Source organism: Paramisgurnus dabryanus, chromosome 12 (assembly GCF_030506205.2).
Source record: "Paramisgurnus dabryanus chromosome 12, PD_genome_1.1, whole genome shotgun sequence".
Lineage (NCBI taxonomy): Eukaryota > Metazoa > Chordata > Actinopteri > Cypriniformes > Cobitidae > Paramisgurnus > Paramisgurnus dabryanus.
Window position 1 is genome coordinate 31,893,365 of NC_133348.1, and position 22,721 is coordinate 31,916,085.

At 35.3% G+C, this 22,721-nt stretch overlaps 1 protein-coding gene across 1 annotated transcript; it reads right to left on the reverse strand.

Moving 5' to 3' along the window:
* Nucleotides 1-1,122: 1,122 nt before the first annotated feature.
* papola (poly(A) polymerase alpha) lies at nt 1,123-22,338 on the reverse strand. The gene is made up of 23 exons (XM_065268782.1): nt 22,165-22,338; nt 21,013-21,183; nt 20,761-20,827; nt 20,600-20,681; nt 20,399-20,508; nt 20,262-20,315; nt 19,498-19,609; nt 19,320-19,409; nt 18,942-19,080; nt 18,759-18,831; nt 16,502-16,622; nt 14,215-14,299; nt 10,611-10,664; nt 10,363-10,482; nt 10,128-10,237; nt 7,785-7,909; nt 7,525-7,658; nt 7,359-7,432; nt 7,023-7,216; nt 4,740-4,796; nt 4,556-4,609; nt 4,432-4,467; nt 1,123-2,412 (listed from the first exon to the last, which is right to left on the reverse strand). Exons 1-23 carry the CDS (start codon nt 22,170-22,172, stop codon nt 2,317-2,319), a joined length of 2,166 nt encoding a protein of 721 aa, XP_065124854.1. The 5' UTR covers nt 22,173-22,338; the 3' UTR covers nt 1,123-2,316.
* Between the last annotated feature and the right edge of the window lie 383 nt (nt 22,339-22,721).

Sequence of the window (22,721 nt, forward strand, 5' to 3'; positions counted from 1 at the left end):
TATTTAGCTGTTTCACCTTTATCTGAAATGTCCTGCAAACTATATCTTACAGAATACATTTTTTTAGTTTGTCACAAGTATGGTAGATGATGGGATGACGTTTTTAACCCTTAGTGAAGGAGTCACAAGTGTTTTGTTTTACACAGATATTAAAGATAATGATTCAGTTAAGGGCCGTGTTAAAAGTAAAGCTGTAAATGACCAAACTATTAATAAACCTATCATATGTTGTAGGCATAAGAGTTATAAAGTAGGAGATTAGCTATCATTTTGACAAATGCTGTGGTATGCCCACCTTTTGTCCTGTATTTCAGTTGCAGGGTTCCCACGGGTCCTTGAAATCCTTGAAAGTTTGTGAATCTGGGAGAAAAAATTCAAGGCCCTGGGAAGTTTTTGAAAATATACACACATAGATACAGGTCATTGAGTGCTTGAATCTATTTTATGCAAGAAGTTTTCTGAAAAAAATCCATATGATTCCCGGTAGGGGTGTCACGATTCTCCAAATCCTTGATTTGATTACATTTTCGATTCTAAGGTCGCGATTCGATTCAATTCTCGATTTTTACTTTTTTTTGAAAGACAAAAAATGCTATGCCATTAGTATTTATTATTATTATTATAGTTTCACATTAACATGCACATTGCATGCTTTTCCTCACATGGTGGTTTGTGGCTTCAATTTACGCGAGAGAGCTTGTAGAGAGAGGATTCCTTCTTGCACACGCACATGGACTTAATGCGCGCGTCTTGGACTAGCATCTGAAATAAATCCAGTGTGTCATAAGCAGCTGCGCTTCTCTGAGGACCATCACCTAACACAGCTCTGATTTTTGATCAATTTGTGACAATTTGGTTTTTTTCACGCTGAGTGCCCAGAGATGAAAAATTTTCAGGTTTGGATGAAACGCTCAGCTCGTCAATGTCACTTTTCACTCTGCAGTCCAATCCCACTGGAGGAGGGGTGGGACAAATACCCCAACGACCAACTGGCAAAAGTGCTTAGCTGAAATAAAGGGCGTGCATACCTAAGCATTTAATCCATTTACTTTGTAACATTAACAGGGACTTTAATAAACTTTCAGCTGAAATCATTCACACAAGCAACAAAAATAAACAGTGTTTTTTTCTTTTGCAACAATTTAAATCTTTATTTGTGAAAAATTACAATAACTTGTCCTTACAAATAAGCGTATGAAAGAACTGAAAGAACATTGCAAGGTCATAGAAGGCGTTTGACAGAAGTGAATCTGCGCTGTGACAGTGCTCCTGGGGCGCCAGATTTACTGTTATACAAATCCACAAGTCAACAAAGACCGTCAGGACAAAACATACCTCTCACCGAAACGGCAAAACAGAGTAAGAAAAGTTTCATAACCGAACAAAATCACTCTCCAGCCCCAAAAACCTCATTACGGCTAAATTTAAATAATTTCTTTATCCATATCCTCAAAATCAGGTCAACAGTAACAAGTCGACATTCCGTTTTCATAGTAAGTGATTCGAAATGCACCTTTGATTTCACATTAGGGAAAAAACAGCACTGTAATAGAAAAACAAAGCAGTTTGAAGCAAATAAAACGGTAATTATTTTTGCCTAGATTCTAATGAATATATATATATTTATATAAAATATATATACACACACATACACAATCTAAATTAACGGCCAGCACAGGTCACATAGCTGAGATCACCGGAATCACCGGGGCATGCTGGGAAAACTAGCTATCCCACTCCTAACAACAACCATTATTAATGCCCTGATAAGACAGCAGGGCAAAAAGATAATGTGTACACTAATCTCAGCCTGATCGCTTTAAACCACCTCTGTGTTAGTAAACCGAATGCATCTAGAGCCGGCCGTGCTTTTCTCACGTCAGATCGCTACTGTCATCGGTTCATGCTGATTCAATATATCTCCACCTGCTGAGCACAGTTTGATGCTCATCTAAAACCTTCAGCTCTGCACAATATGGTGGACTGGTGTACCCTGGAATAAAAGTACACACACCTCTTTAATGAGTGACCCCCCCCAAAAAATAAACAAAATGCATGAAGCCTTAGAGGTCAAACGAAAAGATGTGGTTGACTTCAAAAGCATGTGCACCTAATCACACAAACACATTTATTAATGACATTGAAGGTGTGGGGTATGACATCGTTTTTTTTGCATTGTACCGGGAAGGGGAGGAAGGGTACAGGGACATTTGTGGAAGAACAGAGCTGCCCCCTTGTGGAGAGCCGCGATGCACGTGACCGGGACACCACAAAACATTCACCTCCTGAGTACGAGAGAGGCAGAGGACTGCGCATCTATCTGCTGAGTCTCAGCTTGATGGAGTTCTTCACCACAGCAATGGGGTTCGACGGGAGAATCTGAACATCCGACAGGTCCGCATTGGTAGTTTTCTGCACAAAATATCATTGAACATCGCATTTCAAAACTTTGGGAATGGATTGTGGGTATGGAATAAGGATAAAACCATGAACTGTTTTTTGTGTGCAAGCTTTACTCCAAAACTTGACCATTCATATTGTATACTGCTTTTAAATGGTTCGCCAAAAAAAATTATGTCATCGTTTACTCACCCTAAAGTTTTTCCAAACCTGTATAAATTACTTTGTTCTGCTAAACAGAGAATATATTTAGAAAATAACAAAAAACAGATCGGGGCACCATTCACAGTATTATTTTCCCCTACAATAGAAGTCAATGGTGCCCCAGATCTGCTTGGGTAGAAAGAATCTTCAAAATATCTTTTGATAGAAATTTAACAAAGAAAGTTTAAAACAACCTGAGGGTGATCATTTTTTGTGAACTATCCCTTTAAATACATAATTTAAAAAAAAAATAATGCAAAGAAAGAATATATTCCACATTTGAAATGTAATAAAACACAAAAAACAACTTTTATAATTTAATAATTAATACATAAGAGTGGATAAAAGATTGTTTGCTGCTTCACACTATTACAGCTTTTAATTGAGGATATGAATAATAATAGGGATGCACCGAAATGAAAATTCTTGGAAAATCGAAAAAGTGGAAACCAAGACCGAAACGGCGAAAGAAATTATGCCAATTATTAGTACTATTGCATTTATGGGTATGACTGTGAACTACTAAAATCAAGGCATTGCAATTGCATAAATTAATATTAATGTTTTAAAGAATAAATATTACAAATTATAAAATTCAAACTAAAATGTTTAACTTGATCCCACTCATGAGTAGGGGAGAACCGGGGTGAATTTCTAATAATTTCTAATTTCTAATAATATATCCGTAATTTAAAATTGTAAATGTTATATTTTAAATTTAATTATATTCCTCAATTTTTATGCACAGATATGTAAGAGAATAATGACAGAGTTTTTCACAATGTACTGTTTAAAAATTAAGGCTGCGTCCAAATACCCTCCCTTGCAGTCTTGGCCATTTGAGAGTGCGTGCACGCGACAGCAAGCAAGTGCGCAAGACTATCCCATGTCTTAAAACTGGCAAAGTGCAGTGCCCTTAACGCACACTAAACCCACACTTTCTCAAATACTGCTTCGAAGCGGTATTCAAGGCTAAGCGTATCCCGTCATGCATCATGTTCAGGATGTAAATCATGAGACTTGCCCTTATCTCGCGAGATGTCGTGGAAACTTTTAATTGTAAGTTAATAAATAGATTTTACATATTTTGGTAGTAAAATGGAAAGTGTTCCACTTTTTACAAACATTGTTATATATTTTGTAAAACATCTGTAACTGCTTTTATAACATTAAAACAACATTAATGGTGTCATTTATTCAGGGACATAAACAATAAACTTTAATAAAGCTACATGAATGAAGAGTTTTTTACAGGTGCAAAGAATTCTGCGTCTGACAGGTTCAGATAAGTGTAGATAATATTCTTTAAATGTTCATTAATTTATTTGTTTGTTTATGTGTTCATTTTATTAAAAGCAAACCTTAAAATATATATATTTTAAGTAGCCTAAATAAAAAAGAAATAAGTTTTGGTGCAAATTGCTACCATTACTTGGATTGACATTTTAACACTTGCTGAGTGTGTCCCATCAGGTGAATTATTTTTACATACACACTTGGGATCTACACATCCACTAGAACACTTGGGCAAAATACAGGAAATATGTCATGCAAGTATTAAAGTGGTCAAGTGCAAAGATCGCAAGTGTGGTTATTTGGACGCAGCCTAAGTCAGAGAGATGTTGGTTTTACCGGTTGTTGATGAGTAACGGCTGTGAAAAATCACAATGCGCTTAAGCAGCCACGTCACAGGATAATAAGTGAACATAAGTGTGCCAATGTCAAGTGAGCTAGAGTCCTTACCGTTCGGTGGCCTAATATTCGGTGCATCCCCAAATAATAACAGACAATAACAATGATGTAAAAATCAACCGAACAAGTTCTCACCTCATTCGGAGGCATCTTCTCTGTTGTGTCCACCTCCTAAGCAAGACAGGAAATGACATCAGCAATGACACAACAAATAAGGTATGAATGTTGAGGATGTGAATTCACTTTGGCTTCTGTTTACCATTAATTCAGTCTCTATTTTGAGTTCAGTCTCTGAAGGAGCCGTTTCACCTGCCTGAAAAAACAAAATAATAATACAGCAACAGCTAAATCAACTACTGAGCTACGAACAGCCTAAAATTACACACAAATGTAATTATAACAAGAGGACAGGATGGACAAAAACATAAAGAAACAGGGATTACCAGTGGATCCACTGCTGCATTGGCATCGGTGTCACCTGAGGACTCTGGTATCGAGTGCTGAAAGAGAAGATTTTATTTTAATGTCCATAACTAAACTTGAGATTAAATGCCTATGGGTTGATTCTTTATTATATACACTTAACCATTTTGAAAACATTGTTAATGCACTGTATTTGAGCCCTACAATAACAGATACAAAGATTTTATACAGATTTTTTTCTGCCTAATTGAAGAATCAACCTAATAAAACTCTTGCACCCAATGCAAAACATTTATTTATTTTGCTGACGATGCTGTTTTATAGCCGGGGTGACCAATCCTACTCATGGATGGCCACTATTGTGCATAGTACAGATCAATTTGTAACCAAACAAAGTTTGGTTTTAACTACTGTAAGGACCGTTTACACAACAAGAAGTTTAACTATAAATGGATGTTCATTTACACGCCAACGTTTTAACAGTTTTGGCTGTTGGGAAGTTCTGAAAAAGACATTTTAAGACGGGTTTCAAAGTGCAAGTTTTCGATAACGACACACTTTCGTCTTTGTGTAAACTGCATAAACGTGAATCTGTAATAATGCCACACGTAATAGAGAGCATTTATTTGTCTTTGCAGATCCGTATAAGTGCAGATATTTTTGACAGCGTTGTTGTGTGCAAGGGGAATTTTGTGTAGACGGTTTCAGCAGTAACAACATAAACAAGCAGCAGACGTGGTTCGCACGTAACTTCCGGTAAACTCTGCTAAGAATAAATAACAACAAAGTTCTTTAAACATAGTTTATTTATATAACAAGCAAAAAAACAACACATAGATTACCTAGGAAACCAAAACATTTGTTATTTTTGACGAGGCATTTGTTCAAGAGATCATTTTGGCAACTAGTCAGACGAAACCGGAAGTAAAGTTCGGATCCAGACGTGTATCGCGTCACCGCACGTGTGTCCGATGAAACCGTCTATAACGCAAAGTAAAACCTTTTGTTTTTTACTACATTGTTGTCGTGTAAACATACAATGGTGTGAAAAAGTGTTGGCCCCCTTCCTGATTTTTTATTTTTTTTGCATGTTGTCACACTTTAATGTTTCAGATCATCAAACTAATTTAAATATTAATCAAGTAAACACAACATGCAGTTTTTAAATAAAGGTTTCTTTTATGAAGGCAAAAAAAATTCAAACCCACATGGCCCTGTGTGAAAAAGTGCTTGCCCCCTAAACCTAATAAATGGTTGGTCCACCCTTAGCAGCAACAACTGGAATCAAGCGTTTGTGATAACTTGCAATGAGTCTGTTACAGCGCTGTGGAGGAATTTTGGTCCACTTATCTTTGCAGATTTGTTGCAATTCAGCCACATTGGAGGATTTTCAAGCATGAACGACCTTTTTAAGGTTTAAGGTAGGATTAAGGTCAAGACTTTGACTAGGGCACTCCAAAGTCTTAATTTTATTTTTCTTTAGCCATTCAGAGGTGGACTTGCTGGTGTGTTTTGGATCATTGTCCTGCTGCAGAACAACCCAAGTTTGCTTCAGCTTGAAGTTAAGAACAGATGGCTGGACATTGGGTCTCATTTACTAAGCTTTTGTAGACTACGCACAAATTTGTTCGTGAAATGTGTGTTCAGACGTTTTAACTAATAAATCAGGAATCAACAAAAACTTTCATACAAAAATGTATTCTTAATGTTTGCAAAAACGTAAGAAAAACTTAAACCACACGTGCGCAATAATCATGAACAAGGAAAAAGAACCCTATATTATAAATGTGTTATATATTTTAATATTTTTTTCCTTTGTAAGTTAAAACGTCCGTACGCACATTTTACGAACAAATTTGTACATATGCATGCTTAGTGAATGAGACCCAATGTCCTTCAGGATCTTTTGGTAGACAGCAGAATTCATGGTTCCATTTTTTACACAGGGCCATGTCGGTTTGGATGTAGTTTTCCCTTTATAATAAAAACCTTAATTTAAAAAACTGCATGTTGTGTTCACATGTTGTGACTAGAATTTAAATTTGTTTCATGATCTGAAACATTAAAGAGTGACAAACATTCAAAACCACTCTTTTTTTACACCACCGCAGCGTAATTCTAAAGATCTTGACTAGCTGGTTCAGATGCGTTTCAACAAAGAGCAGGACTGGACCCCAACTTACAGCACACTTTTAAATTTAAAGATCATTGGAAAAGATGCATAACAAAACATTTCCATAAAATGCCTGAAATAATATGCCTCTTTTTTTTAAAAGTACGCAAATGCGAGAGGGTTGCCTTACGTCCTCTACTTTGGTTCCTGTGGACGCCTCGTTCTGGAGGGCTGATTCTTGTGGACTAGACTGAGGATTCTGTTCTTCACTGTCAACTTTAAGTTTCTTCTCTCCCTCGTGTTGAACAGGTGAGGCGGGCCGCTTTAGTGCAGTTGGACCCTTCTGTGGTGTACCATTGCCAGTGGTCCCCACGTTGATGTCCACTAAAATAACAATGGACAGTTTGGTCATTAAATTACTCGCCTACTTGTTATTCTAAATCTGTGTGATATTCCTTCTTGTTCAGAACACACAGAGGTACACCAAACCGAAAAATAAAAATGCTTCAGACTTTGATAAACATACCGCTAGCTGGAACAATGTGTCCACTTGTAACATCAGTTTTACCCTGCAAATCTGAGGTGGCTGACACAGTGGAGCTGCAGTTATAGAGAAAAAAAATTATAAAGTAACCCAGAAATGTACTGATTGAGAGGTTAAGGAAATAAATATGGAGGGGGGTGTGGTTTACCCCTGAGGACTGGCAGCACGGGGAATCTTGGCAGCTGAAGCACCCGTAGGGGACGGGACTGACATGCTGTTGTCACTGTCAACTGAGAGGTCGAGACTGCCATCATTCATTACACGTAGGCCATCAGATGAATGCTAAAAGAGATGAAATTAAGTAGATTTTAACAAAGTCAAAAGTCAAAGCATGCAAACAAACAAAAAAGTAAACGTATAAAAAATGAATCTAGTGTTTTAAGATTTTACTAAATGAGTTACACTTGCCTTTCTCTTGCTTCTGGGAATGGCAATTTTTGGCAGTAGTTGATGAAGCTGCTTTCTCTTGACATGCATGGCTGTGATTTTCATCTCCTGTTCAAACATCTTACTGCTGATAGCCTGTCTGTAAACTACAGCCATTCAAAAACAACACATCATGTCATTAATTACACACCCATAAGACACACACACACACACACACACACACACACACACACACACACACACACACACACACACACACACACACACACACACACACATATATATATACACACACACACACACGTTTAACGCTATTTTTACAAGAAAAATAGTTACCACCAAAATCTTAATTTTAAGATTAAGATTTCTTAATTTTATGCAAAATCCGCCATGTTATTCTGTCATAATGCGATAAACGCTTGTCCTTCTTGTCTGCAGAATGCAATAAATCCCCTCAACAAATCACAGCGCACCATTCCTAGTTTTCCTCATTTACTTTGTACTTCGTGATCAACAAACAAACAAAAACAAAATAATACTTTTGATGGCACCGATTAACCTGTCATGGTTTTCTGTGATGGGGAAGAAACGTAAGTCATCAAAATCAAATCATTTACGCGAGAGGCACTCGGGCGAAGGAAAATGTCGGCTGTTGCTTGTTCTCACATAACTGCATCAAGTTTCTGTCATGCTAACACATTGACCCCAGGGGATCTTATGAAAAACTTTCCTTTATTTCAAAGTCAACAAAATTCCAGCAGGATCAAAACATTTTACAGCTGATCGCTTTAAAAAAGTTCAGCGGTGACATCCCAAGGATGACAGCAGCAATGACAGTGTTCTTAATATGACAAAGTAAGTGTTTTGATTAATGTCATTAATGTTTATTTTATTAATCAGTGTATACCACTAGTCAACTTAATGAATTTAACATGGCAAAGATGAATGCACATTTATAAATTAATTCACACGTTTGTACCCAAATTAGTCAAAATGGATTTATTGTGTTATCTATATATTAAGGCTGTCAAATTATTATTTTTTTTATTATTATAAGTGCAAAACATACAACAGATAGTTAAGTAGTAAACAACAAAAACAAAACAGACAACAAAAACAACAATTGTGACAATGATTTGTTCTGCTCAATGATATAATAAAAAAATGAATAATAAATTAAACGGATATTAATATAGATGATAATATTGTTATGAAGCAATGATAATAAGCAAAATAATAATAACAAGACAAAATAATAATAATAATAATAATAAGTTAAACAGATAATAATAATACATATTTGGGTAGTATTAATAATAATAATAATAATAATTATAATATCATGTATATTATGCCATAATAGTATTTACAATAATAAATGGTAATACCAATGCTAATTCTAGGGATTGTTATGGTTTTAGGATTTTTTTTCTAATCCCATTATAATAACTTAATAATAATAAATAATAAACAATGATTATTATTAAAAGTAATGATCATTATTAATAGTAATAACAATAACAATACTGACAACAATCAATATAATATTATATAAAATGATGGTGATGATATTAATATTTTGTAAAAAAACAGCGACAGTATTAGTATTATTAATAATGATAATAATAATAATAATAATAATACCAACAACTACAAAATTAACGTTAATGTAAATTAATTTTAACGATAGCAATTTTATTAATGTGCGATTAACTCAATGCTCAATTTCTGTTTGGCCCTTGGCCTAGCCCGTTGTTGGATAACTTGAGATGCAGCCTTAGACAGTAAATAGTCATCAAACGTCTAAAATGATCTTTATTTGAACATTTTCTGAGAATGTATCATCCTTAATGCTTAATCCATAGAAATAATGATTGTCCATCCACATGGGCGTCTAAGATTTTGGTTTCAGTTTTAAAACATGCAGTAATTAAAAATAAATAAAGTGCAGGACTTGCTTGATGTTAATACAGTTATTAAGAGAGATATTTCGCGTTCACTGACACATCTGAAACATGTACAGAAAATGTATATATAAATAAAAATGTTCTGAAATGTATATATGTACGTGTCTGTGTTTAAATATAATTATTACACACAGCACAATCAAATTTTGTATGTGATTAATCGCGATTACATACATAAAATGTTTCTTAAAGTTATACATGTGTTTATTTATATATACATAATAATAACACACATTACACACACACACACACATATATTATGCAAACATAAACTTTTATTTTGTATGCAATTAATCTTTTGACAGCCCTAGTTAAAAGCATTTGGGATTTGGTGAAAAAGTGTGAGCAAACAGATATTCTTATATATTCGCTGTAGGATGCAGAGCCAAAGTCTTACCCGTGTCTGTGAATGACTGGATGTCAAACGTCAAGTCCACGTTAAGATTTTCTGATCCCTCCATTTTTTTGAACACGATACCTATTACCCACATCGTGCTGAACTCCTCCCTGTACACAAACAAAGCACAGACTCAATTTTCAAAGCCCATAATCTGGCATTTGAATCAGATTCAGTTCAAAATTGTTAGTGAAAACAAAGACAACCATTTGTACACAAATGAACTCAAACTCACTTGTCATTTCCCTCTTTTGGTCCTGGGAACGACTGTGGATTGACATGGGCGAGCGTGATGAACTCGTTCTTTTCCAGGTTTCCCACCAGGATTCGGATCTTTGACTCCACAAGGCCCACCCTGTCAGACAAAGAGCACACTTAGTCCTTATCAGCCACATTTTCCGAGTGACTTAGGGGACATGAGCACCACATTGATCCCACAAAGCATTACACACAGCTGAAGATGTGCCAGTAATCTGTACTCACCATTCCAAATGCTGCTTCTCTGTTGGTGCGCTTGCTAGCAACACTATATAATGCCTTGGGACATAAAAGACAGAACAATGCCATTACATCCTTTAGACTAGAGCCACTCGTTTAGACCCGGCAAAACCTACAGGGCCGGCCTGCCCCCATCTCAATGACACTGCACCGTTACACCTCTCCATAGACAGATAAACAGTGATTCATAAACAAACTCGAGATATCAGAGATCATTCAAATCCTCTCCAGCTGCAAGGATTTTAACCGCAAGTCTTTAACCACACGTTTTACATTAGACTGAAAAAGTTTAAAAATCAATGCGGATCAATTATATCTGTCATTGTTGTCATACACTGCAAACAATCTTGTATTTGTCTTTGTCAAATTAAAAACTCTAACATTTAAAATAAGATGTGTTAAACAAAATTAATTCACCTTTGCAAAAACTTAGATAAAAAAATAACATTTATGACCCTGGACCACAAAACCAGTCATAAAGGTCTTTTTTTATTGAGATGTATATATCACCTGAAAGCTGAATAAATAAGCTTTCCATTGATGTACTGTGTGGTTAGTTCGATTAGGACGAGACACAACTATTTGAATACCTGAAATAAGGGTGCAAAAAAATTCAAATACTGAGAAAATCACTTTAAATTTGTTCAAATAAAGTTCTTAGCAACTGCACCCACTCACAAAATTTAAGTTTTTACATATTAATGGTAGGAAATTTACAAAATATCTTCCTGGAACATGATTATTCCTTAATATCCTAATGTTTTTTTAGCTATTGCTACAAATATACCTGTGCTACTTATTAGTGGTTTTGAGGTCCAGGGTCACATTTGTACATCTGATAAATAAGACAAAAAAAGTTATTAAAATGTTTTTTTGGTTTTTTTTGCAGGGTAAGACATATTAATTCAATAATACTGTTGTGTTTATATTGCACCCTTAAAAGATGTGAAAGCAAGACCCTAATCCAGGATTTAATGTATTTTAGTTCTACCAGAGTGTTTCATTAAAACTTGCTTTCCATTTAAACAGTCTAGTGTACACAAAGACTGTAAAAAAAAAATGGTATAAAAAACTTTCATGACATCATTGAACAGTTCTTTGTGACAGCACCAAAGCAAAAGTAAGATATTTAGCATCTTGATCACAACTTTAAGCATTTTATTCATAGATTTTTTTCCAAATTGATGATGGATTACCATCTTGTATGGACAGAACTGAATGAGTCAATACTATTTTAAAAAGTATGAATGTTATAAACCCGGCTATCCTTTTAAAGCGCATAATGTCTGAAAAACTATGATGTCACTTAATCGAGTCCTGCTCCTAAAATGTAACCCTGGACAACAAAACCAGTCATAAGTAGCAGTTTATTAATAGCAATAGCCAACAATGCATTGTATGGGTCAAAAAAAAATTATAAATTATGCCAAAAATCATTAGGAAATTAAAGTAAAGATCACATACTATAAAGATATTTTGTACATTTCCTACTGAAAATATATGTTTTAATGACTTCATTTGGACAGCTTTAAAGGAGATTTTTTCATTATTTTGAGTTTTTTGCACCATCAGATTCCAGACTTTCAAAAAGTTGTATCTCTGCCAAATATTTTCATCTCATAACAACCAGACATCTAGGGCGGCATAACAATCGTTTGCAGAATAAAAGTTTTAGTTTAAATCATTTATGTGTGTTTATTGTGTATAATAATTATGAATATATGAATACACGTATGCATGAATACATTTAAGAAATATATATTATTTATATTATATATAAATATGAATATTTAAAATATATTTTTCCATAAAATGATACATGCACGTGTGTGGTTTATATATACATAACTATTATACGTCGTACACACACACATATATGATGTTAACAAAAACTTTTATTCTGCAAACGATTAGTCGCAATAAGTTGTTATGCAGCCCTGCATACATCAATAGAAAGCTTGTTTATTCAAATTTCAAAGAAAAATTACCCTTTATGATTGGTTTTGTGGTCCAGGGTCATATATGATGTGATAATGTAAAAATATCAATTGCTATGTTGGGTCTGTCAAACAATATTCTGATTATATCCAAGTGTTTACACTTTCAATAGAAATTAACATATAAACTTAAACACATAAAAGCTTATTTGTAACAGTCTCAGTAAATAAAGTTGGGTAAAGTAAGCATTTTGAGGGCATCAAAAAGGACACATTTAAGGAAAAATAAGGGCAATTATAAATCCTAAGCAATAAACTGCATACAGTAAATGCATCCTTGTGTACTAAGATTATCAGCTGTAAGCCCTTATAGAAATAAATACATTTAAAAAAGAAACCCACCCCTGATCTAATGCATTGAGCATCATTGGTTTTTAGTCGGCTAGATAAATAAACGCATGGCATCCATACACAGGGGAAATGTTGAGTGCCAAGCACTGTGTTTTAAACCTCCTTTACACTAGCGTTCCTTAATTTTAGCCCTCGCCCACCAACAAAATATTTTAGATGTCTTCCTATATTAAAAAAACACCTGATTTAACTAATCAGCCATGTTGCATAAAAGGCTTGTTAGACTTTGTGCGGTGCTGCTGCTTCGAACGATCATCGTGTGACATCACAGTACCACAAAGGAAAGCAGACAAAGTCCTTTACTTTCGAATTGGTCTTGCAAAACTGTGATGTCACACGGCTATGGGTCTGCGCAGCATTGCTGAAGTCAAACAAGCATAGATGTTGTAGATGTCACCCTAATACACCAATGAGCTGAAGAGTTGCTTAGAACAGTCTTACAAAGTTAGTCATCTATTTTTTCCAAGACTGGTCATAACGTTATAAAAAAAGGTCACAGTCTTAACTTAGTGGCTATGTTTATGCAACTGTCCACAGGTATTTTATACTGGAAGACAACTAAAACATTATGGAGGGGGCGGTGTGAGGACTGGAATGGAGTAACACTGATTTACGCAATATATCAAATATTAAATCTAAATACTGTTTATCACAAGTCTATAAAATGTTGATTTGCCCCTCTTACGTGAAAAAAAGAACTTCAAAGTACATAAATTTTAAATGAAAAGAACAAACAGAGACTAAAAGCTCAATGACAGAAATTGAACAAAATAAAATTATGAATGCTATAAAAACAGACTAACAAGAAATACATTGTACGAATTGTGAACTAAAACATTTTATTTTTGAATTGTATACAAATTAAAGGCACAAGAAAATCAAAGACTTTTAAAAAGCCATTTAAACTTGAATACCTACCTTTGAATTATAGTATCAATTTTATCATTCGACAAATTGTTAGGTACATTTAAGGCATGCTCTACAATCAGAATGAATACACGTTAAATTTCAATATCTTTAAGATGCCATAAAAGCCATTGGTTTTGTACTCCACATAAATAAACTGAGAGTACGCAAGATTCAGTTTTATTTCAAAATGATGGTACCGATTACATAACAGTATCATAATACTTGTGCACAGGCTATGAATGAATGTGGGTGCAGTTTTGAGAAAGAAATCTTTATTGAAATGATTAAATCTCACCATCTGTGTCCAACAAGATAAGCAGCTTAATACATACTTGTATTTCTGAAAGAAGTTTGGAGCTTCAAATAGTTTGGACCAATCTGCTTTATTCTGCAATATTTCATCTGTGATGGCGAGACCTGTGAAAAGTGAAACAATCGAACACGCGTGTCACAACATCACGTCTTGAGTTAGCCCATGTCATATCAGCACAGAAGAAATAGTTCACCCAAAAATAATTCACGTCTTATAAACCAAGAAACAAAAACTAAGTTCAGATAACAAATATAGACTTTCTGTATTTGACATTAAAACACAATCCATTCAGTGTCAATTATATTTTAGAGCTTTTGGAGAGGAAGATTTTTATGATTTTGCCAAGTTTAATCTGGTGAGGTAAGTTACCTGTGCTAACATGTGATAGTTTAAAGGGACACTCCACTTTTTTGGAAAATATGCAATGATATTACACAGCAGCTGAAAATAGTTCCCTGCCATTGAAAGTTACTATGGGGACTATTTTCTGCTGCTGCGTAATATCATTGCACCTCCGGCAGCCATGTTACGGCAGCAAAGTCCTTGATTATTACGCCAGAATGAGAGAATAGTTCCTAGCCATATCTGCCTAGAAAATCACAACTTTTAATTTTCTGTCTATCTTAATACGATGTAACTACAGAAGAGTCAAGTTTATAACAGGAGAAATATCTATTTGGTTATTTTTAGCGCAATGCTAATGGTCAAATCAGATTCAATGGATTATGCTAAGCTTTGCTAAAAGTGCTACCGCCAGACCTGGAGATCAGCTGAATGGATTCAAAAACAATAAGAATCAAATGTTTAACTCCAGGGGAGATGGAAAATGAGCATATTTTCAAAAAAAGTGAAGTGTCCCTATAAGTAAAAAAATTACTTTACTTTTATTAAAAAAAATCCCAATTTACTCACCCCCTTGTCTTCCAAGATAAAGCATTAGGGTCTTATCTAGCAAAATGATAATTTTCACCCACAACATAAATAAAAATACATACTTTTAAACCCCAACCTCTAGCAGTGTGAAGTGCCAGCCTGACCTTGTGTATTACGTAATAGCATCGAAAGGTCACGCATTACAAATGTGAAACGCACACTTGCTGACCATTTTAAACAATAAACTAACACAAAGACATTAATTTGTATCATTCCTCATACAAAAACGTCTGAGTAGTCCTCTTTCTCCACACTTGTAAACACTAGAGGGGTGGTTTCGCATACGTCATGCATAACGTATAAAATTACATAAAAGCGTTAAGGTCACACTGGCGCATCACAAGGCTAGTGCAAGATGAGAAGTTGTGGTTTAAAAAGATTAATCACAATTAATTGCATACAAAATAAAAGTTTGTTTTTGCATAATAAATGTCTGTGCATGGTGTGTAATAATTTTTTATATGTAAATACACACACAATTGGATGTATTTAAAAAACATTTACATGTATATATTTATTTAGATTTTGATATATTTTATATTATATATAAATAAAAAAAATACATAATTAACATTTTTCTTAAATTTATACATGTATGTATGTATGCATTTATGTATACACAAAATAATTACAAACAGTGCACACATTTATATTGTGCAAAAACAAACATTTATTTTGTATGCAATTAATTTTGACAGCCCTAATTTATTTATTTTTTGCAAAAATGAGGATTGTCTCGCTAGATAAGACCCTTAGGGGTCGTGCACACCAAAGCTTTTACGCCCGTGGCCAGCGTATGTTTTCAATTGTTTCCAATGGAAGATCTGCGTTATTCAAAAAAGCCAGCATCTAGCGGTTTTCTGCCGCGCTGAAAGAGAGTTTAAAAATATTAAACTTTTGGTGAAAGCAGCTGACATTCGGCATCCTCCAGGCGTTTTCAGCCGCGTTTAAGTTTTGTTGTGCACACCCCCTTATGTCTCAGTTGGGATCATTTAGAGCTCTTTGAAGCTGCACTGAAACTCTAAATTGTTGTCCACTATATAAAGAAAAATCCTGGAATGTTTTCCTCAAAAAACTTAATTTCTTCTCGACATAAGACATAAACATCTGGATGATATAAGGGTGAGTAAATTATAAAAAAAATGTATATAAAAGTGGAATATTCCTATAAATGGGTCCTTCAAAACAGCCGGTTTACCACCGCTTTAACTGTATCAGGGAGAAAGATTTACATCCAGGTCATGGGACACGATTAATTTTTTTTATTACACTGCCATTTACCTTTAATATAACTTAAAGCCTAGTTTTTGTTTTTGAGTGAACTATTGCCAATATAAAAAATAAGTTTGGGGATCTTCAGAAATGAGACTGACCACGCTTGAACTCTTCCACCATGATGGCTCGAGTGGAGGCCGAGACGTTGTAGGTGGAGTTTTGCTGAGGATAGGCAGGTGTAATGATCGGCATGAGGTGGTAACGGTCACTAGGGGTCACCTGAAAGAATAAAAGGTTGGATAAATGGCTTCTCATAGATGTAGCTCTCTCTCTTCTCTTGAGGTTATGCAGAAAGCCTAAAGGATTACATTCCTTGATCATGAGCAAAATATCAAAAATGCTATGGAGCAGGTCAATTAAATATAAAAAAAAAAAAATGTGTAAATCGATCCAATATCTCAATCAATATTTTCAAACTAACAATTCACACAGCATCAAATGTATTAAAATGTAAAAAAAAATCAAAACATAAAATAGCCCCCTAAATCCTTAAATAGTGCACTATTCGAGGGAACATGCATTTCTGGTAGTGTCCTAAATTATAGTGGACATTATTGAGTGTACAACTCAAAGCTAGTCGGCACCCGTCCACTGATTCTCACGTATTGGCAGAAGATGATGCCCGTGATGCACACTTCATGTGAGCTCAAGTGTACAAATTCACTCACTCATTCGAGCGAACTATATAATTGGACTTATGTAGGGAATAGTGCATGAGGGAATAGGGGACTATAGTGTAGGTGAGCACCTATCGTCTAGTCTATTATTTTGTCTATTCTGACAATTTAATGGATTTAAATCAAGTTTGTTTATTCAGCTAAAACCAGTCTATTTAAATAACTGGATTTGTGTGTTCACTAGGGCTGGGCAAAAAAATAGATTTTTCGATTAATCGTTTTTTAAAATGTGGTCGATTCAGAATCGATTCTCAAAGAGCAGAATCGATTTTTTTTTCTTTCATATTTATTTCTGCAAACATTCAACGAAAGATTAACGTTAATTGAATTACTAGTCTTCTTCACTAGATGTCACCCTATTTTTTGCTTTGCGCGATGTTACCAAGGAGCGAGAGGCAAGCCTGTCATTTATTAATATAGTGCTTAAAATGGCGGTTTCAGGTGCTTAATCGATTTTAATCATTAATTACCCACTTGAAACCTGCTGTTCACTGTTCTTTTTATTAGTATAGTATTTGTATTTAATCTATACTTATTGAATTGAATCTAGAATCGAGTATAAAAACTGCCCCGAGAACCGGAATTGAAAATTGAATCGAGAATCGAATCGATTTGACAGCTTGTGAATCGATCTGGAAAATCCGAATCGATACCCAGCCCTAGTGTTCACACTTGGAAGATTTGGTTTGCTTAAAACAAACTCTGGTTCGATTGCTCTGTTTGTGCCATTCATTTGATTGCCTTGATGTTCAGCGAATAAGCAGACCGAGGCTGCTAAAAAAAGTGGGTTACGGTTGAAAATGTGAATGCAACACAGATTTAAGACATCTAAATTAATCCAAAAACAGGAAGTGATAAGATGCGACCCCCCAAAAAAATCACATTTGTTAACGTAGGAAGAGCATTTATTATATCTTATTACACGGCAATCTAAAATGCTTGACAGTCTTGCCATTCCAAGGTATGTTATTCTGAGATAACAACTGCCTGTAACTAATAACACACGGCTGCAAATCATTTTGACAGGTACAGCTAAATATTACAAATGATTAAACCAAATAGTGTGTTTGTGACATTTGAACGTCTTGTCTTATAACCTCGCGGAAGGTCTGCATTCGTTAAAATAATGTTTAATGTTAATCAATATTTAATGTTTCTTACCTTACTTATAAAGTAAAAGCCACGTAATAAGCATGATAATGTACAGGCAGCAGGTTGTTATCGCAAAATAAGCCCCTTCAGTGTGATACAAGACCCTCCGCTGTGTCTCAGGTTGTGATCACACTGTCGGGGCTTATTTCTGCAATAACAACCTGCTGCCTATACATTATCCCTTACTTCCTTTGCGCATATAACTGAGGAATTCCTGGTGCTGTCATTTCATTTCAATAAAATAACCTCATGTATGCATATAATGAGCACATTTAGCTAAGCACACAGTCTTGTTTTGGCAAATACATGTCATAAAAGCTGACCAATCAGGTTGTGACCTTATCCTTAGGTCTTCGATTAAGTTTGCTGTTAAAATGTCAGTGTGAACAAGTATTTTTTGTCCGGACCAAAAGAACCAAGAGAACCGGACTACAAGTGTGAACACAACTTTACTTGAAATAACAGTTGTTTGGTTGAAATGGTGTTCATCAGTTTATCAGTAATCAACTAAATAAAAAAACAGTACCCTTGGGTCCCAGACTGGGAGATTGAGATTGCAGTCTTCAGGCTGTTTCAGAAGAACTGGGTTTGGCCATTCCCTGTAAAATCAAAGAGAGAGAGAGAGAGAGACATAAATAAAAGTAGTAACACAAGTCGTCTGTATTATTAGATTGCTTTCAACCATACGTGCTCAGTTCGAGAAACCTACCACTTTGAGAAAACCAAGAAGAACTTATGGACCAAGGTGGAGGCCACAGCATTGGGGTAAAGCTGACAGGTTCTCGCAACGAGCATGGCCCATGACACACCACCCAGAAATCCCAAGATATTTGAGTAGATATTGTGACCTGTAAAACAAGAGTGTTTATAATTTTGTTCAGTGTAAAACCTAGTCTCTGCTTTTTCTGTTTAAAATTAGAAATGTCAATTTGTTTCCTTAACACCACACTAAAAACACATCAAATCTAAAAAAAAAATTGTGTAATGTGTTTTAATGTCATAGGTCACAGATCATTGAAGGTCATTGGGTCAGGTATGTTCTCACTAACAGAATACAATAAGAGATTTACAAAAGATAACTACTCACGTTTAGCCCACAATTTGATGGCTCTGAGAGTCAGTCGAAAGTTTTCTATGTTGGGCACCAGATGAAGAATCTCATCCGTCACTCTGCAACCTAAACAAAGCATAAGCATATATAACACTAACATCATGATAAGAAAAACTAAAGCAAACAAGACCCATCATTTTAAATGACCAATTACCGTTCAAACTTCGGATGCAGCGAATGTCCAGGTTCTTTAATAAGCCATCATCTCGCAAATCCAGGTTTTCTGGAATGGTCTGCAGCGCCAGTCGGGCAAACAGTATGTCAATCTGCCACACACATAACAATATATATTTAAGATTGCCTGATACGGGGGGTTTAATGGCCAATGACGATAACGAGAGTGAAAAAGGAACGTGGCCGACTGGCCGATACGAGAGTGATATAACACAAATTTAACTATAGTAAATGAGAGACAAACAGAAAATTGGTGATACTAAATAAACATTTGCCATGCATAATATTTTTAAATATACCTTTTTATGTACTTGAAAAATATAGGACAGTAACGGTAACGTGCACATTCTTCAAACTTTAAACAAAACCATTAAACTGGTGCAGGTGGTCTGCCTAGAAGGGACGCGTTATTACATTTTTGGCAAGATGCGCATCAGGCTACGCAGAGCTACGGACAGCCTATGCATAGTTATGGCATTGTAAAAAAGTCATACAAGCTTGGATTGTAATTACTTTTTGGGTGAAATACAAAGCAAGTATGTCCTATTGAATGTACTGCTTCAAGACAGGCTGTGCCAGAATTGATATCAATGACAACTGATCTCAATTCATGTGTGTCTTTGAACAAACCACACATATATTATGCAAAACTAATCTTTAATGATCCAAGCAAGAAATAAATCACAAATTTGGAGCGAAAAGTATTAACTAATGCTATATAGAAAAACGTTTAAAATAAAATACCTCTATGCCATCAAAGGACAGCTTTATCACAGGAACAAATGCTTCCTCCACTGCCTAGAAAGCACAAATAAATATCCGTTGAAAAGCCACATGGGTGAACAGCGTATATGAGCACATTATTGTAACACAACACATACCCTCAGGTCTTTGACTTCTTCATGCTCCTTTAATTTCTCATAAAAGGAAGAGAAGAAGTCTGATCTATCCACATGACGAGGAGCAACACATAGAGCATCAATATCAGCACCTGTATAGACATCACAGACACACAAAGTTTAAAAAAAGTGCATATATACATTTCTCTGTCTCTCTATATATGCATGCATAGGATAACTTACCCTTAGTATGAACTCCAAGCCTGTAGGATCCGAACGTGAAGATTTTTCCACCGACATTATCAATCACTGACGATGGAATATTCTAGAAATAAAAAAACACCATTGAGTATCTGATCATACATTTCTGTATTTTTATAAATATTAAATCAACATAAGCACACCTTAGTTTCACTGACTTCATGGATCCACACCCTAACCAGCGTATTTAACTTCCCAAGCACTAGGATTCTATGGGGGGGAAACACAACTTTAGACATCAATGTATTTTCAAAGCAATCAAACCAGCTTCCGGAAAATCATTGGCAGTGTGAATGAACCAAAAATCATATGATCCCGAACGCATTTTACATAATCTATGTGTGAAAAGGGCTTATGAAACACGCATGTGATTTATTGAAGTAAGACTCGATTACCTCCGCTGGAGCTCCAGCTCTTCCTCAAAGACTCCGAAGGGTCGGAGCGTCTCCGTCAGCTTCCGGGTGAGCACAAGATCAGCCTCCTTTGGGGGTGCCAGACTGATGGGAGATGTGATCCCATAGTGCTTTGCAGTCTGTTGGACTGTCTGAGCCTGACTGGTGATTGGACTGTGAAAAAAAACACAAATATCTACATTGGGACTCTACTGAAACATGATTTTTTTAATATTTAAGATAGGAACATTCAAAAATTAGATATAATCAATCAATATAAGTATGAAAACCACAGTCAACAGAATATTTAAACAGCAGGTTAAATGTCTGAACATTTTGTATTCATCTAAATTATGATTGCGGCACATTTTTAAACCTTTGAAAAAGCAGTCTGGACATTCATCAAAACACCTTGTTTCATGTAAGATTTAGACCTCTGTAACTTTTGTTTGATTAAAAATGTGTTACTGAGCAAGTACATAAAAATCTGTGTTTTAAACAGTCTCTTTACTTTACTCCGAAATACAACGAGAAGATTAAAACTGATTGAGCTGTCCGGTACGATTTCATATCAGTCTGACGTCATTTGACGTCTACCCACGTGAAGAAAGTAACTCTGAAAGCAACTTGTCATTTTGTGCTTATGTCTCACACAGACGTATTTTGCTGTCACTTGGCGTGGAAAAAAAATATAAAACTTTTCTTGCAATGACGGTCACGACGTTTTTAAAACGTTTGTCTATGGACCATCGTCCTGTGTCTATCTGTCGCGCTTTGAACGCGTGTGTGAACGCCCCTTTATAAGGTATTAGGATTAACATTTAGATCACGCCATGATATAAACAACTAATCTAACTTACATCTGTAAGTTAAATAAATCAAAATACACCGCATCAATGCGACTTAAATTGCATATGGTTATACATATAACTGCTGTGCTTACTACAAACACAATCTTTATAACGTCACCCGACAAGATTTTTTCCCCGCTACCAATGTCATAATTATGAGTTTGCTCTACTTAAAATATGATCCCTAATAAACTGAAGTGCCCTGTTGGTATGAATATGAGTCTGGACTGATTCGTGACGTTAGGCCGCGGACCTTGCATTAACTCCAATCAGATTTGTGTTTAAACTGCAGCGACATACTTACAAAGGCATTATGAAAACCTCCGGTTTATAAAAAGCAGGGTAGCATATTATATTCCGTCATTGTTTTCGTGCTTGCCGTGAAATGCTATGAAATCATTGAAGTTGTTTCTTTTGTTTGCACTAACATGGCGCTCCGGGTACACCAGCTGCCAATTGGGACCGGAAGTGACGCCATGACGCACACCGTGTTGACGCATGAATCTTGTTTTTAAGCTATTAAAAATTATTTTTAAAGGGACCGTTACTTGATAAAATCATTTAATTTTGTCACGCCGTTACCAGCTTTTGAGAACATTTCTTTATTTAATTATATAACAACCTTTTGAAAGTCGTGTGGCAAATGAATTTCCTAAATTCGCAATGAAATTGAAATGAAAAATGTAATTGTTTTAGAATATTTAAATAAATTACTTATATGTGAACTCATTATTTTTTTAAACCATGCGCATTCATAATCAAAAAGGCTAATTTCATCCCTAAACGATCTCCGAGGACGAGAGGACGCGAGTCCGGTTATATTGCAAAAGGAACAGCAGAGGTCGTCATTCAGTCTAACCC